This window comes from Pezoporus wallicus, unplaced genomic scaffold (genome assembly GCF_028554395.1).
Source record: "Pezoporus wallicus isolate ANWC-B61680 ecotype Strahan unplaced genomic scaffold, APGP_CSIRO_Pwel_v1 scaffold_3294, whole genome shotgun sequence".
In the NCBI taxonomy this organism is placed as follows: Eukaryota; Metazoa; Chordata; class Aves; order Psittaciformes; family Psittacidae; genus Pezoporus; species Pezoporus wallicus.
In genome coordinates this window covers 7,345,396-7,361,623 of record NW_026635478.1, presented here as the reverse complement: position 1 = coordinate 7,361,623, position 16,228 = coordinate 7,345,396, and the positions used below count along the sequence as shown (strand labels likewise).

The window sequence follows — 16,228 nt, the reverse complement described above, 5'->3', positions numbered from 1 at the left end:
GCTGTTACTCGAAGTTGATGACAGTGGTGGCTAGCTTTGTAGGCAACTTTGAAAGCTTACTTCACTGTAGGAAATAGAACTAACTCTAGGAATTACTGATGTATTAGATTGCTGAAGATGTTATCTGACTAAAGTAGGTAACAAAAAGGTATTAGTTTTGGCCGCTTTTACAAAGATTTTAATATAAGACAGTATTTTGTTCCCTACAGTGTCATAAGACCTGTTGAACAAATTTGAGAGATGAGAACAAAGGATAAAATCAACATATCTAAACCTGTTGGATGAAGTGAGAAAAGACTTGCCAAATATATGTGTATTGATATTTGTAATTTTTTCATATCAGTTTTCATAGGAGGTGTATAATGCACAATATGTAATTTTTATCAGCAAAGGAGAGAAAACAATGATCCACAGATTAATCTTGTCATAACTCTCATAATGAAATATTTTGGGCATGTTTTGGGTTTTTTTTCCCCTATCCTTTTGACAATTCATGGTGCATAAAGCTTCTGGAGGAACAGAATGCTGTATAGTATTTCACTATTGGATTAAAAGTCATGTATTGTGTGCTGTGATTCAAATATGTATGAAAAAATAAAATATTATGGTATTGTAAGTACAGGTTTTTTTATTCTTTCACCAGCATAAAGAAGTTTAAGTGACCGCTCTATTTGATCAACATGGTGGACACTGAAAACCAGCTCTATCCCCTTACTCCTTTGGAGGAGGATGATATAGGCAGCCCTTTATCTGGAGAGTTCCTACAAGATATGGAGAACATTCAAGACCTCTCTCAGTCTTTAGGTGATGATAGCTCTGGAGCTTTAAGTTTAACAGAGTTCCAGTCACTGGGAAATGGTCCAGGATCTGATGGATCAGTCATAACAGGTAAGAGAGTTTTGGTTTACCATAAAACTTTGTTTTATAAATACATGTAGTATTGCACAGTGACAGAAATTGAAAAACCTCTTAAATATAATAACCGTTGTTTATGACTAGGTGACACTGGAAATATATAAGCTGATTTTAGCGCAGTCATAAAATACTTAAGGCTGAAGTTAACTTAGATAAATGCCGTTGAAAAATGACTGTAAAGTCACTGTTTTAAATTATCGTTAGTATCAATGCCTTTTTCAACACAACTTGTAAAAATCACTGTGAAAGAAGTTACTATATATTGTAGTCATATAGGAATTCACAACATTGAACTGAAGGAATTCCTAATTTTTTTAAGTTTCTTCAAATCACATATATTCAAAAGGTGTTGTGAAATGTTTGCCAAAAACCTGACCCCTAAAAGCTCCCCTAGAATTCCCATGTATTTTGGTGTAGTGGTGTTCTGAACATGCTGTTTTCTCCCACTTCCAAAGAGGAATATTATTTAGTCAATGACTTCTACCCTGGTTCAAGTAATACTCTGACTGCTAATACATTACATAGTCTTTAGTCAAAAGATCCTAGTGAGAGGCTTTGAGAGATCAAAATGGAATTCATTGAAGTGGTATGGGGCACTGCAATAATGTCAGTAAGGTATTCCTTTTGAAACTATGGGTTTACAAATCTTTTAGCAGTAGAGCTAGTTTATGATTAGCTTTCTGGTTGGTTTACATTATGTTTTGGTTTTTTGGGTTTCTTACTTTAAATCAATTTACTGGCTGTGATTGCTATTTTACCTTACAAAAACAGATCTGAGGTGTGCCTCTGTGCTGAAGTGGTTGAAAGGAATAGTATGAGTTTTAAAGGCAGCAGGGAGAGCTGCCTCTTGGCACTACTGCCCAAAGAAATGTTTGTAGAACAACCATTTGTGTCCCTTTTGGTTGTAGACCTTTACATTAGAGAGATGCCTTCTAGAGAAAAAGTTTATATGGGTTTATAGCATCGTCCTGAAACATGAGGCTTTTAAATTAATTGTGTGTATGGGTGTACAAGTTTCTGGTGTCACCTTCTAATTTGACTATTCAGTGTTCATTGCAAAACGTTCTAGTTTTGCTGTTAGAGAAGATGGAAAGTGTAAACTTTCAAGGCTCAAATTCCATAAGGCAAGTAAAAAGAAATTAAAATCCCACCTTAAAAAACCTCTTGGGTTTTAGGCTGTTCTTGATGACTCTAATGCCTGTGGGCTTGGCAGTGCTGGCAGTGCAGACCGAGTTCTATGCCAAGGTTTTTTTCCAACATAATACTTGCTGACCTACATTCATGAGTGTTTCTTAATCTTTCTTTTAAAATAACACACCCATTAATTTGCTTAAGTCATGTGGTGCAAGATGGAAGATAAAAGAAATTCTGGCCTCAGAAAATATTTTCCTTGAAGAAGGTGGAAAAATTAATTGAAATAATTAAAGTTGGAATGCGTTAGGTCTTTAGCATATTCATCTAGTAGTAAAATGTGTGGAGAGGTTTTTTTCATTGTACAACAATTCAGAAATGCTTTTCCCATTATAATCAAAACGTAAAATACCTGAGCAAGACTTCTATTGCTAAATTATCTTGGAAGCAAACGTTTGCGTTACCTTCCGTTTAATACGTGTTCAGCCTTTCTACTGATGTGCAGGATCAGGCTTTCAATTTGAGAAAATCTCTTTAGAAAAAGAAGTTGTGTAACTGTTTTTTAGACTTCAGTTTCGATTAGCATATAAAACTATGGGTACCTCTTCAAAAGTCAGGGGGACCTTAAGTGTATCTTAAGTATAACTTGCCATGAGCTAGGAATGTGTTTCTTGTCATAGCATAGCAATAGATCTTATGCTCCACACTAAGGCACAAGAGATGGAATATGTAATGGCAAGTTGAGATGTTAATAACCTTTCTGGAAAGCGTGAATGACAGGTTAAATGGACATTATGATACAAACTTGAAGTCATGGGGGGTTTTAGTTCCTTGTGGGTTTTTTTGATAGGCTGGTTGGTTTTGGTTTTGCTTTGGGTTGGGGTGTTTCTTGTTTTGGGTTTGGTGGTTTTTTTAATATATTTTGTATCTACTGCTCAAGACAAACAGTACATAGAATCACAGAATCACAGAATGGTTTGGATTGAAAGGGACCTTAAAGCTCATCTAGTTCCAACCGCTATGCCATGGGTAGGGACACCTTTCACCAGACCAGGTTGCTCCAAGCCCTGTCCAGCCTGGCCTGAACACTGCCAGGGATGGGGCAGCCACAAATTCTCTGGACATGTTGAATACTGCTTTTTGGTTTCAAATTCATGTTATTTGTGAAAATGGTACATGTACATTCCTATGGTTAAGAAAATTTCCTTGATTTAAATGAAATAATAATTCGGGGCGGGGGGGGGGGGGAGTGTTACTTATTTTACATTGTGGGATAAAAAAAATCATGTTCACATCAAATTGAGAAACATTTGAAATATTCCAAATAAAAAATGGAATGTAGAAAAATCCAGAATAGCTTGGTTTTCTCATATTTTGTGTGCTGTGTGTTGAATCCTCAAGGACCATTATCAGCCTTCTAGCTCTTGTTGTCAGAGTTACTTCAGCAAGGCTTTTTGTTTGTTGACATTGTATGTCTCATCAAAATTAGCAAGGCACACCCTGTGTTTTGTGTTTGTTTGCACTGTTAATATAATTATGAATTATTTTCAAACACTTATGGCCAAATTATAATATCACTTAATGACTAGAAACTCATCATTTTTTAGCATAAGCTTTTTTTTTTTTCCTGTGGTTTTAGTATAGCAATGGTATCAGGTTTGATAGTATAGTGTTTATGAAGTGTTCCTTTTTCTTTTAGACACCCTTTCACCAGCATCCAGTCCTTCATCCATTAATTTTGCCACAGCTCCAGGTAGCATAGATGAATCACCCAGTGGAGCATTAAACATTGAATGTAGAATTTGTGGGGATAAAGCCTCAGGCTACCATTACGGAGTACATGCTTGTGAAGGTTGTAAGGTACAGTCATAATTTTCTTTTTAAGAACCTAAATCATGTTGCTTTATTTACAGGGTTATATGAAGATAAACATTTGTTACATAAATTTTTAATTAATATAATTCTAGCCATTAAAAATATTTAAATAGTAAACATATTGGTGACCTTTTCTCTGAAATAAATTGTTCAGATACATACCTGGATACCACAACTCAATATCAGACCTTCATCAAGCAGGGGCAATTCACAATTATATTTTTAATGCTGATTTTCTGCATATAGGTAGTTAATCACTAAAACAACTTAAAACACTAAACTGTGACCAAAAATCAAAGCCTACTTGCTCCACTAGTGTTTTATTTGTGTTGGGAGTATGGCTATGAGAAGCATGCCAGTTTGCTAGGTTTCCATTATAACAGTAACAAATGCTGAATTTCTCATCTTCACCACATTCTGCCTGAATCACTTAATATTGTACCTCTTTTAGTTCTGGGGCCAGTGCATGTCTCTGCAGCAAACTAATGTTATCAGTGTTATCGTCAGCTATTTTATCACAGATTGTTGGCCAATGAATTAGAAGATTCTTTTTCCTTCCAGTGTTTTAGTTTTCCATTTTTTTCTAAATTATAATGCAAAGTTAGATAAGTAATTATATACATGTACATTTTTCTTTCATGCACAATGTCAGAATATGATAATTCCAATATAAATCTTCCAGAATAATGCTACAATATCTATGAGAGGTGTGGGGCCAGTTCATAGTCAGTTGTGTCCCACGGTCTAAATGACTTCTTGTTATGCCATGTAATACAAAATGGTGCAGTGTCTCTAAATTTGCTAACCTTATGATTTTGTAGTATGAGACTAACCTTACATTGCAGTACCAAGACATCATGGTAAGAAGTTGACTTATAGGCTCTTCTGTAATGCTTTTTTTTGTGTCCTTGGCTTTTTCCATACACTGTGCTGTGCTGTCATACCCCTCACATTTGCTGGATGAAGAAAAGATGTGCTAAATCTGTGTGTTTGTGTGTCTTATACATATGAAAGATGAAGGTTATTTCTGACAGAGGATGCTTAGAGAATGTGTACAAACTCAGTATGTCACTGTTCTGCTTAATCCTTAAAGACAAATCTAGCCAGGTACTCTGGGCTCTCGGTCCTCTCCCAAGAAAGAGGGCTGGTAGTTACTCCTTCCTTTTGTGTTTTCTATTCTGTACATTCCTTCATACTTACCACTTCACTGCATAGATTCTTACCTTTGGAGAGGTTATACCTTGTGTATTTTTTTGCTAGTGACATCAATAAACAATGAAAGAAAAAAATCACCTGTATGACTGAAGCTTAGTAGTCAACTTTCTTTAACATTGCATGTTGTTTTCTCAAACTTTTTATAGGGTTTTTTTAGAAGAACAATTCGTTTAAAACTCATCTATGATAAATGTGATCGCAACTGCAAAATTCAGAAAAAAAATCGTAATAAGTGCCAATACTGTCGTTTTCAAAAGTGCCTTTCAGTTGGAATGTCACATAATGGTAGGTAAGAGTGCCCTTAATAATTTGTTTGGTCCTACCCAGAGTCTGCTTCTAGAAGCAGGCACTTGGATAGTGTTTTTACTTGTACATATGAGTTGAACCTCAGATTTTTACAGTCATAGGGGGGACACCATTTTCCCTAATGAGTAGTTAATGTAATTGATACATAGCTGCCAAATGTACTGTTATGAGCTTTACACTCAATTGTGCTGGATGTCTATTTGTCCATATGAGTGTTCATTTAGTTGCTTTCTTCACCCAGAACTTTGCACCATTACTCCCATTGAAACAAGTTTCAATACTGGAAGAATTCTGATCAAGAGCATTTTAGATGAGTAGGAGAACAACTAGCTCATTGTGAGAGGGAATGACGTAGGATAGAAATCTGTAGGAAACCAGACTTATGATTTTTCAGGTTACAGTGCAACAGCTCTTGGGCAGGTGGTTCAAGGAGTGGTGAGGGAGGGCAAAGATCTGTGCTGACTGTAGAACAAAAATCTGGTAGGTTGATTGTTAAATGGAATGGTAAAAAATCAGAGTGATTAGATATTCAGTTTAAAAATTATGTTATTGTGTTAATGATTTAAGATAAGGCTGGTAAGCCTGTGGTTTACAGGCCAATTTCAACCCACAAGGCAGTTTTATGCACAGTAGGTAGCTTGCTAAGCAACTTTGGTAAACAGGGAGAGGCCCAGCCATGACAAAGCACATTTTGTTCAGGCAGATGACAGTAGTTTGCTTTTCCTGCCTAGGTCCGATAGTGTCAAGGCTCACCCCGAGAGCAGGTGCAATTTGGGAATGGGTGAAAAGTAGGTGAAAATGCTGAGCTGTGGGTTAGGAGACTTCCTAAGGAAAATATGCAGTCGAGATAGCTGGGTGGGGATGTGGTTGGGGAAGCTGCCTATGACATGGTAAGTCTAGAGTCCTAGAATGACATTGGGAGAGTTGACTTTCTGGTTCTGGGGAAGTCTGACTTCCTTGTGGTGAGCCTTGACTGAGATTAAGTTCCACTGGGAGAGAGCTAATAGTCTTTACAAGACTGGTGGTAAGCTTCCTGAAGCAGCAGGCTTAGGGAGAATGCGCCAGCCAACAAAGTAACAGCCCAGGGGCAGGAGTTGAACAGGGAGCTGTGCTGGTTGGCAGGAATTAACATTCAGTTGAAGCTTTAAGTTTCAGTTTAGAGCAGATATTCTTCCACTTTTCCAATAGATCCATGGCCAGATTCCAAACAGGCCTTCCATGTTGGGCTTCCATTGAAATCCAAAACCGTATTTCAGATCATGCCTAGATACCTCCTCAAGTCAGGAGAAGGTTGCTCGGGTATGTTGAAGGGCTAATTCTGCCTATGCTCTGAATTGCTCAGTCTAAGCAGTGAGGTTCTGTCCTCTCACTGGTGAGATGCTGAAACGTGGTAGAGTAACCATCTCTATTAGCCATTCTAAAACCTTGCACACCATCAGAGGGTAAGGCCCCTTTTAAAATAGAGCTGGGTTAGTTTTTGACTGAAACTAAAGAAGGATATTGATATGCCTGTTTTATTGTTAAATGGCAAGACCACTTGCCCAAGAACTGGGAGACCTCCATCCCAGTGGAGTTGCAAACTTACGTCTCCTTCTCAAAAGTATATCCTGATGACTAGATTGGATACTCAAACTCTGTTCTCATCCTCTCCAGTCATGAAGGACTAATTTATTGAAGAAAAAGAAGCATAAAATGCTGAGGCTAGGAAGAGGTTTTGTTGACAATAGCCTTTAAGCATAAATCAGAGTCTCTGGTCTGTTTTGTTCTCACTAAACAATACAGATATGTTGAACTGAAAATGGAGTGCATAAAGAACTTAATGCCCCAGCAGGTTCAAGATCAGCAGTGGGATTTGGGCCCAACCCTGTTGCAGTGTTCCCTGTGGAGTAACCTTCCAGGCAGGTCTCCAGCTGGCATGTGCACTCTCTGCCAAACTCCTGACAGGAGTTTACTCAGTTTTTAGAATTCCCAAGGCATACTTTGAATTTCTTACTGGGAGCTGTAGAACACAATAAGGAGAGAAAAAAAAATAAATACAACTACTTAGGTAATGTAGAAGGGAAAAAAGCATGCGTTCTAGCTCATTGTAGATACCAGGTTGTGTGTTGAAACATCTGATTACCTTCAGATTTTGCATAAATACTTAATCACTGTGTTAGAAAGGATGAGATTTTTTCACTTGTGAATTTCTCATAATAAAGATGCTGCCTCTATCTCAGTTTTTCTAGTCACAAAGTCTTACTGCTCTAACCAGCAATGTTAAAAGGTACAGGTTTCTGTGTAACTAACATTTGTTTTATAACTGTGTCTTCCCATCAGCAATACGTTTTGGACGAATGCCAAGGTCTGAGAAGGCCAAGTTGAAGGCAGAAATTCTAACAGGTGAAAATTATGTAGAAGATTCAGAAATGGCAGATCTTAAATCACTTGCCAAAAGAATTCATGATGCTTACCTGAAAAACTTCAATATGAACAAGGTTAAAGCCAGAATCATCCTTGCAGGGAAAACTAGTAACAATCCTGTAAGTACTTTTGTACTAACTTTAAAATAAAGCTGTCAGATATATAAGATAATTTGTTGAACTCCTAATCAGATCTACTGGAAAATAAGTATCATGTTAATATAGACAATAAATATGTAAAAAGAATGCCTGTAGTAAATACAGTTGCTTTTAGCCACCATCAGAAAAATAGGAAACTTAAGGAAAATCAGGTGATTAACTTGTAAATGGAAGCTTAAAATCTCAAATTATAGTAAGGGAAAGATAATTAGTTCTTAATTAAAAGCAAAAAAAAAAGACATCTAAATGTGAATACCTCTTGGTATGGGTGGGGGAAATGGTTCCAAAATAATTTCCTATTTGACAGCGGAAAAATAAATATTTTTTTTCTGCCACAAATGCCAGGATAAATACTGTTATCTTTTAAGGCGTACAGGAGCTCTGTATGACTTCTGTTTTAATCACAACAATATTAATGGCAGGAGGGAAAAGAAAACTTGAGTTTGTAATTCTTTATTTACAGTTCTGGTCACTTCCTCACCTGGCCTTCCTGGTCTTTACTGTATGGTTACCTTGAAAGGGAGAAGCAAGCAAGGTTGTAAAGACACGTATGCTGTAGAGATTATTTTCCTCTCAGGATAATTTAGTCAAGGTCTACCTAATGCTATCACTTTCTTTTTGTTGTGTAGCACATGAGATTGTATAACCCTTGTAAGGACTGACTTCTTTCATTTATGCATATGTTTTTAAATTCTGTTGGGATTTATGTTAATTATATGGAGAAGATCAGTCTCTTATTTTACCAACAATTTTTAATTTCAGGAAAAATTTGCAGGGAAGAGGCTTTACATATGCCACAATAAAAAATCCCATGTAACTGTGGGGATGAGTGTTATAAAAATTGTAAGCAAGCTGTCTTCTAAATTATGGAACTTGGCATATTATAGTCTAGTCTAGCCAAGAATACAGGCTGCTACATTAAAAGAGACATACGAGTAAACCCAGTCTTTTTCATTGGATTAAAGAGATGTCTAAAATTAAGCCCAGGCTTAAACTTTTTGGGGTACAAGCTGACATAAGCCTACAGTAAATACTATGCTTTAACACCTTACCAAGTAGGTATCTGCATAAAGTTCTTTTCACGCTTGTTGCCACATGTCAGAATCACCAGTTAAAATATGTATCATACATGTAGGGATCCCAGATCACTTCATCCTAATGGTTGAGTTTCTATTTATGCAATCAAGGCTCTTGGATTATAGTCATCTGATTGACTAGCTAATAGTGGCTGGCGTGTGTCTTGGTAAATTTACAAGTAAAAATTAATGAGGAATAAGGCCTAGTATGTTATCAACAGACTGGTTTCTCATTCTTCAATGTGCAGGGAAGAGAAGATGGTTTTTAAGCTATTTCATCATCTCTGGGGAAAACAAACATTTTAATTCTCTTGTGACTTTTTAATATAAAATTAAAGAAAAAAAGGGGGGATTTGTTGTTAGTAATCCACCTGCTTCTGAACAGTGCATTAACAGCTGATTTACTGAATCCTAATTCCTGTCACCACTATAATTCATTTGAGAATTAACTAGTGTTTTTAACGATGGTAAGGTATCATTTTTAAATTTAGCTTTTAAGTCATTGGCCATACATATTTTCTGCATAGTGAAATGATGATAAATCCCCAAAAAGATTTACGAGATAGTCTGCATCTTCAAAGGGTTTAGAAATGTGTTTATTGCTTTGCCACTTTCCATTCATATCCAGATGCACACAGAAATTTCCGTTCTGTGTGACACTAAGTATAGAAGTGAGCTGGAAAGTGCAGCTGCCATAAGCATTTGAAAGTGGACAGTTGTGGGAAACGATCATGCTTGGCAGTTTTCTAAGTGAAATAAGTGAATTCTGTAGGTTTTTAACAGAACACCAGGTGTTCCTCATGATATTTAATCTGAGATGACCAAAACAGCACAGGGAAGGTGCTTTGCTTAGCATGTATGGAACTAGATACATCTTCAATCGCCATGACTTTGGTAGGCCAGGGAGCACTGGGTTTCATTGTTTTCCTTTAGTGGATTGCCCTCTTCAGACATGTATCAAAATATTTTTGAATTCCAATTGTTTTTAAGAAAGTCTGAATACTTTTTCTTATATGATGTTTTAAGAGACTGGCTCATCAGTTTGTAATGCACATACCTCTTTAAGCTAAGGGGATTATTGAAAAGACCATGATCAAGACTGGAATTTTGTGTTGTCTGACATTCTAGTGGGATTTTGGGTTTAGAGATGACTTAGCACTAATTGTAGCTAGAAAGATGAGTTGAATTTCTGTGGAAGATCAGCTGGGACATGGTCTATGAAAATCTGATAATAAAACACAAGAGTAGTAGAAGATTCATGTTTGTGTACAAATATGCTGTCCTATATTTAAATGACTGTCTGTATTCCCCCTAGGATACTTCAGGAAAGCATCATGATGTGCATCAAGTGTAGTTAGTTTAGGAATCGATAGGAGTGTAGGCAGAATAACCTGGACTTCTGGAGAAGGTAATACGAGTCTTTTGTGAACCTTCTGGGACTTGCTCTAAAATGGATATATGCATACTAAGCACAGTACTTCTGGATCTTCACTAAAACTGCTACATAGAACTAGATTAAAGATATGTCATACATATTTATATTTTACTAATTGCATTGTTATTTGCAGAGCAGACTTAGATATTGCCGTTTGTAGTTCTATAATACTTGGTTTCTCTATGCAGAAATATGAAAGAACTCATGGTTTACTGATAGTTGAAGACTGATCAGCACGAAAGTTAGATTATCAAAATTCCTATTCCTTAGGAAAGCAGTGATTAATAACCATTATTTTGAAACTGAATTAGTTTTGGTTTTTCCTCCTGTAGCCATTTGTAATACATGATATGGATACCTTGTGTATGGCAGAGAAGACCTTGGTGGCAAAATTGGTGGCCAATGGAATTCAGAACAAGGAAGCAGAGGTTCGAATCTTCCACTGCTGCCAGTGTACGTCTGTAGAGACAGTCACTGAACTTACTGAATTTGCCAAATCTATACCTGGCTTCTCCAATCTCGACTTGAATGATCAAGTGACACTGTTAAAATACGGAGTTTATGAAGCCATATTTGCCATGTTAGCATCTGTGATGAACAAGGATGGGATGCTAGTCGCCTATGGAAACGGTTTTATAACCCGGGAGTTCCTGAAAAGCCTGAGAAAGCCATTCTGTGATATAATGGAGCCAAAATTTGATTTTGCAATGAAATTCAATGCACTGGAACTGGATGATAGTGATATATCCCTTTTTGTTGCTGCCATCATTTGCTGTGGAGGTAAGCATTGCATCTTTGGTCTTTAAGGTGGTAAATTTTAATATTCCTGTGAATCAATAATTTTAATGGAAAAGCTTATATACTTCTTGAAGATTCAATTCTACCTCTAACAATGTCATTTTGCCTTTTAGCATGTTTCATGGAAGATACTGTGTAACCATTAGCAGTCTTGATGCTGTATTTGACTGTAGGGAGATAGGTACACTACAGCTTTTAAGCAGATAGGTACACTTACAGGTTTTTGGTGTGCCTAACATGAAAATGAAATTTCCAATTTTATATAAATGAAATTGTAGATGTGTTTGGAGTTACTGTTAAGCCTCATTAGAGAGGGGTCTAGTTACTCTCTGTTGTTAAAAGTGGGATGTGAAGAGTGTAGGTGGGTTTTTGTTTGGGGTTTGAAAGATTATTTTTCAATCATAGAATGTTTGCGTTGGGAGAGACCTTAAAGCTCATCCCACTCCAATCCGCTGCCATGGGCAGGGACACCTTACACTAGACCAGGTTGCTCAAAGCCCTGTCCAACCTGGCCTTGAACACTGCCAGGGATGGGGCAGCCACGGGTCCTCTGGGCAACCTGTGCCAGTGCCTCACTACCCTCTCTGCCAAAAAAACCCCTCTTTCTAATGTCTAATCTAAATCTCCCTTCTGTCAGTTTAAAGCCATTCCTCCTTGTCACTACATGCCCTTGTAAGAAGTCCCTCTCCAGATTTCTTGTAAGCCCTATTTAGGCACTGAGGGACTGCTCTAAGATCTCCCCTAAGCCTTCTCTTCTCCAGGCTGAAAAAGCCCGGCTTTCCCAGACTGGCTCCATAGCAGAGGTGCTCCAGTCCCCTTTATCATCCTCATGGCCTCCTCTGGACTCGTTCCAACAGGTCCACGTCCCTCTTATGTTCAGGTCCCCAGAGCTGAATGCAGTACTCCAGGTGAGGTCTCACGAGAGCAGAGCAGAGGGGCAGGATCACCTCCTTCGACCTGCTGGTCACGCTCCTTTTGATGCAGCCCAGGTTACAGTTGACCTTCTGAGCTGCGAGCACACACTGAACCCCTCTCATGTTCAGTTTCTCATCAACCAAAACCCCCAACTCCTTCTCCACAGGGCTGCTCTCAATCCAGTTTCTGCCCAGCCTGTATTTGTGTTTAGAATTACCCTGACCCAGGTGTAGGACCTTGTACTTTGCTTTGTTGAACTTCATGAGGTTGGCACTGGCCACCTCTCAAGTGTGTCAAGGTCCATCTGCATGGCATCCCTTCCCTCCAGCTTGTTGACTGAACCAAACAGTTTGGTGTCATCAGCAAACTTACTGAGGGTGCACTGAATCCCACTGTCATTGTTGCCAACAAAGATATTAAACAGAGAAAAAGAAAATAAAAGATCAAGAAAGTTCTAACAACTGTTCCTGCCTGCCTTTTTTGCATTCTGCCAGACTCACAGGGTGTTTCACTGCTCTGGTTGCATCCTTAGCAATTACAAGGAGACATACAACCTGTGGACTTTCAGAAGCTTTATATGCTAGTTTAGATAGCAAATCAAGATTAAATCTTGAATTATTTTTGCATAATAAATTGGTATTTTCACATTTTCAGAAATGAAGAGAGTGAAGGCAAAATGTTTTGTTTTGCTTTACCCCTCTATCCTCCTCCTAGGAACTAGCTTAAGTTTTCAAGAAGCATATGTAGTCTGTTGTCCCAGACTTCTTACAGAGAAGTTTAATCTGGAGAGTGAAGGTATTACAGGACTAAGTAGCTGAAAAGAGATCATGTAATAGAAAGAGTGAAACATCCTTAATAGGGGCTTCTCTACATCCTGTCAATAACTTGTGCTATGACAGTATACATACAGGAGCCGAGAGTGAAAGCCTGCTACTTACTTCTTGCTACATTGCTACCAAACTTCAAGAACTCTCTAGAAATAGCCACATGCTTTTTCCATCGTTACTGTTTGAATTCTGTTATCATGCAGAATATAAAACTGGATACTTCTGGTTTTGGGGGTGAGAGAATGGGTGGGGTTTTGTACTTTTGTGACATGAGTTGTATTTAGTGGTATGAAATCTCTCCTCAAATAACTGTTGGCATTGATGAAAGTCAGGCAAAAGGGATGACTACTTTTTTTCTTGTCTTTCTTTTTCAGATTCATTTTAAGCCTCATTGCCCTCAGTGTATAATGTAACTGTAGCCTACAACATAAAACCTATAAAGTAGCTTACTTTAAGGAATAATTATAAAATTATGACATGCATTCTTTTGCTTGTGTTGAGAACAGATCGCCCTGGTCTTGTGAATGTAGGACACATTGAAAAAATGCAGGAGAGCATCGTGCATGTACTGAAACTTCACTTGCAAACCAACCATCCTGATGACACCTTCCTCTTCCCGAAACTCCTCCAAAAAATGGCTGACCTCCGACAACTAGTCACAGAGCATGCTCAGCTTGTTCAGATAATTAAGAAGACTGAATCTGATGCACATTTACACCCTTTACTACAGGAAATCTACAGGGATATGTACTAAGGATTTTTAGTAATTTTTTCCACAATATTTGAAGACGAGCAATACTAATAACGGATGGGAGCAAAACTACTTGCACAGTTATCTGCTGTTCACTCAGCCCAGAAAAATCTAATGCTGGGTAGCTGGAGTGTTACACTTCTTTTGGTTTGGGATCTTCTGTCTTTTTTTGAAAGATTTCTGCAGAAAAGTACTGATCATAGTGCTCGTGAAGTGTCTTACAATGGTTCTTTTACTTGGAAATTTTAAGATTGGTAAGGAATACATATTTGTATAATAAATCAGAATGTTAAGTAACAGAAATGAACAAAATTGTATTTCCTCTTGGCTTAGTCATTTTAGAATTACTATAACAAATCCCACAAATTCTCTGCAGGTATATGCATAATCATAAAGGTTATGCACTTCTGGCTAATGGTAATTACTGAGAACCAACTAACACTTTTCCTTACAGCAGTCAGTCTAGGTATATGAAATGCTTGGATATTACTGTACATACACATCTAAAAAATTTGAAAGACCTTTGATCCACTGCTGCTTTAATTCCATGAAATGCAGTACAGCTTCATATAGTATTACATTGGTATAATTTAGGATTAGCCTAGGTGTATCCTGGTAAGGTTACACCTTAGGACTAGCATGTTTAAAAGATGGTTCTTTTATGAAATGGATTAAAGTCCAAACAGTTATCTAAAATACAGTAGAGATGTTCCATTCAGGTGTTTCTTGGAGAGTAAATGTGATAAAGCAATGGAACCCTTTTTTCAAGTGTTTTAAGGAAGTATGAAAGTGTCCCTGAGTAAAAATGATGTCATACCATGTGTATTTTTGAGAACTTGTAATAGCTCAAGCAATTTTGGCTTAAAAATGCTATCTTGTCTTAGCAAGAGTTTTGGAGAGACTGAAAACTCTGACCCTAGCCCAGAGAAAAGAATTTCAACTGCACAGCATTCTAGTGCCGTGATAGCTGATTCTGAAGATTTGATTGTATAGAAAAGGCACCTTCTTTCTTGACAAGTATCTTGGCAGTACAGAATTGTTTGGATCTGTTTACTTTTGTGATGAATATGGTGTTTCATTCTTTCCAATTGTCTACTCACCTGTATTTCTTTCTGTTCTGTCTTAGGCCTTGTCAATAGAAGTATTAGCTAGATTACTTCACCAAATTTTGTCCTTGTCCATACAGCCGCAGTGGATAAGGGGACAATATTACCAAGAACAGCATTTGTAGGTATCGTTTGTGCAATATTGTGAAAGAGAGCACAGTTGAGAGTAAGTTTATCACTGAGAGCAAACTCTGATTTTACGATAGTACGTACTGCTAATGCAAAATAAGCCGTAAGGAAAGTGCTTGACTTTGCCATTTTACAGGATCTTTTATCAGAAAGTACTGCACAAAAGTGCTAGCTGCATGCAAGACACTGTGCTATTTCTTTTTCTATTTTAATATGGTGACTTCACATTTTTTTCTTATTTTAGTGTTTGTTTCATAACACAAAGACCTCAGGAGCCAATCTTAGCATTTTCACAATAGTTAAGCTTTCAGTGGCAGTGGCACAGGAGAACACTTTGTACTTGTTTCATTGTAGCACATTTGAAGAGTTCAGAATCATACACCTTTACTAGACGAATTAAGTAAGATCATTGAAGTGAGGACATCACACTATGATTCTCATTTTAGTCACTCGTTTCTTTACAGGCCTGCTGGCATGGCTAGACACTGGATAAATTACAGGTTTAAAAGCAACTTGTCATTTATCCAGGCAATGGTCATTAGCAGAGGTTTTGGTGTCAGATATATTTAGTATAAAATATTGAAGCATAGGCATCAAATTTGGTGACCATTGAGGTCAGGATAGAAGCAATGAAACACATGCACAAAAGTTTCTCCCCTTTCCTGCTGCCAGTGAGCAACAGGAAGAAATAGGCCTTACATTACAGCTACTTCTAACACTTCATTAAGAGAAGATAGTTGGTCTTACTAGGAAACAGCAGATGAGAAATGGGTTGTCTTTTGTGGTTTACAGCAGTACAAGGTACGCCCTCCGAAATAACATGAGGATTTTAGCAGTGATGCTGCTTTGTTCTTCCAGTCAGCTATGTTTCACTAGAGGACTGCGGGGTTTAAGTGCAAGACATTCAGCATTGAAATAACTGATCTGCAACATTGCTTACTCAATGCCGTTCTGTGATGGCTCTAATACCCAAATGTTTTATCTTCTATAAAAAAAAGTATAAGCTGAATTTTCTTCCCCCAAAGCTTAGATATTTGCAAAGAGGAGATCCCAAAGTCACGTTCCATAGTTTGGGAGTACAGAAGTTTCTCAAGAAACCCAGACACAGTCAGTGTGGACAAAACCTGGTTTTCCTGCTCTTGTTCTCAAAAGTGTCTAAACCAGTTTTCTGAAATTTTAAAAAACCTG

General features: G+C 37.6%; 1 protein-coding gene across 2 annotated transcripts in view; it reads left to right on the top strand.

The window, feature by feature from the left end:
- The window catches only part of PPARA (peroxisome proliferator activated receptor alpha), a 31,888-nt gene extending 15,904 nt beyond the window's left edge, over positions 1–15,984 (top strand). For both annotated transcript variants that reach the window (XM_057426585.1, XM_057426595.1), the window contains exons 2-7: positions 644–888; positions 3,746–3,906; positions 5,283–5,421; positions 7,762–7,964; positions 10,847–11,294; positions 13,561–15,984. In XM_057426585.1, the coding sequence (XP_057282568.1) occupies positions 681–888; positions 3,746–3,906; positions 5,283–5,421; positions 7,762–7,964; positions 10,847–11,294; positions 13,561–13,808 (1,407 nt within the window). In that variant the 5' untranslated portion in view covers positions 644–680 and the 3' untranslated portion in view covers positions 13,809–15,984. The remainder of the gene's footprint in view (positions 1–643; positions 889–3,745; positions 3,907–5,282; positions 5,422–7,761; positions 7,965–10,846; positions 11,295–13,560) is intronic.
- Positions 15,985–16,228: the final 244 nt, after the last annotated feature.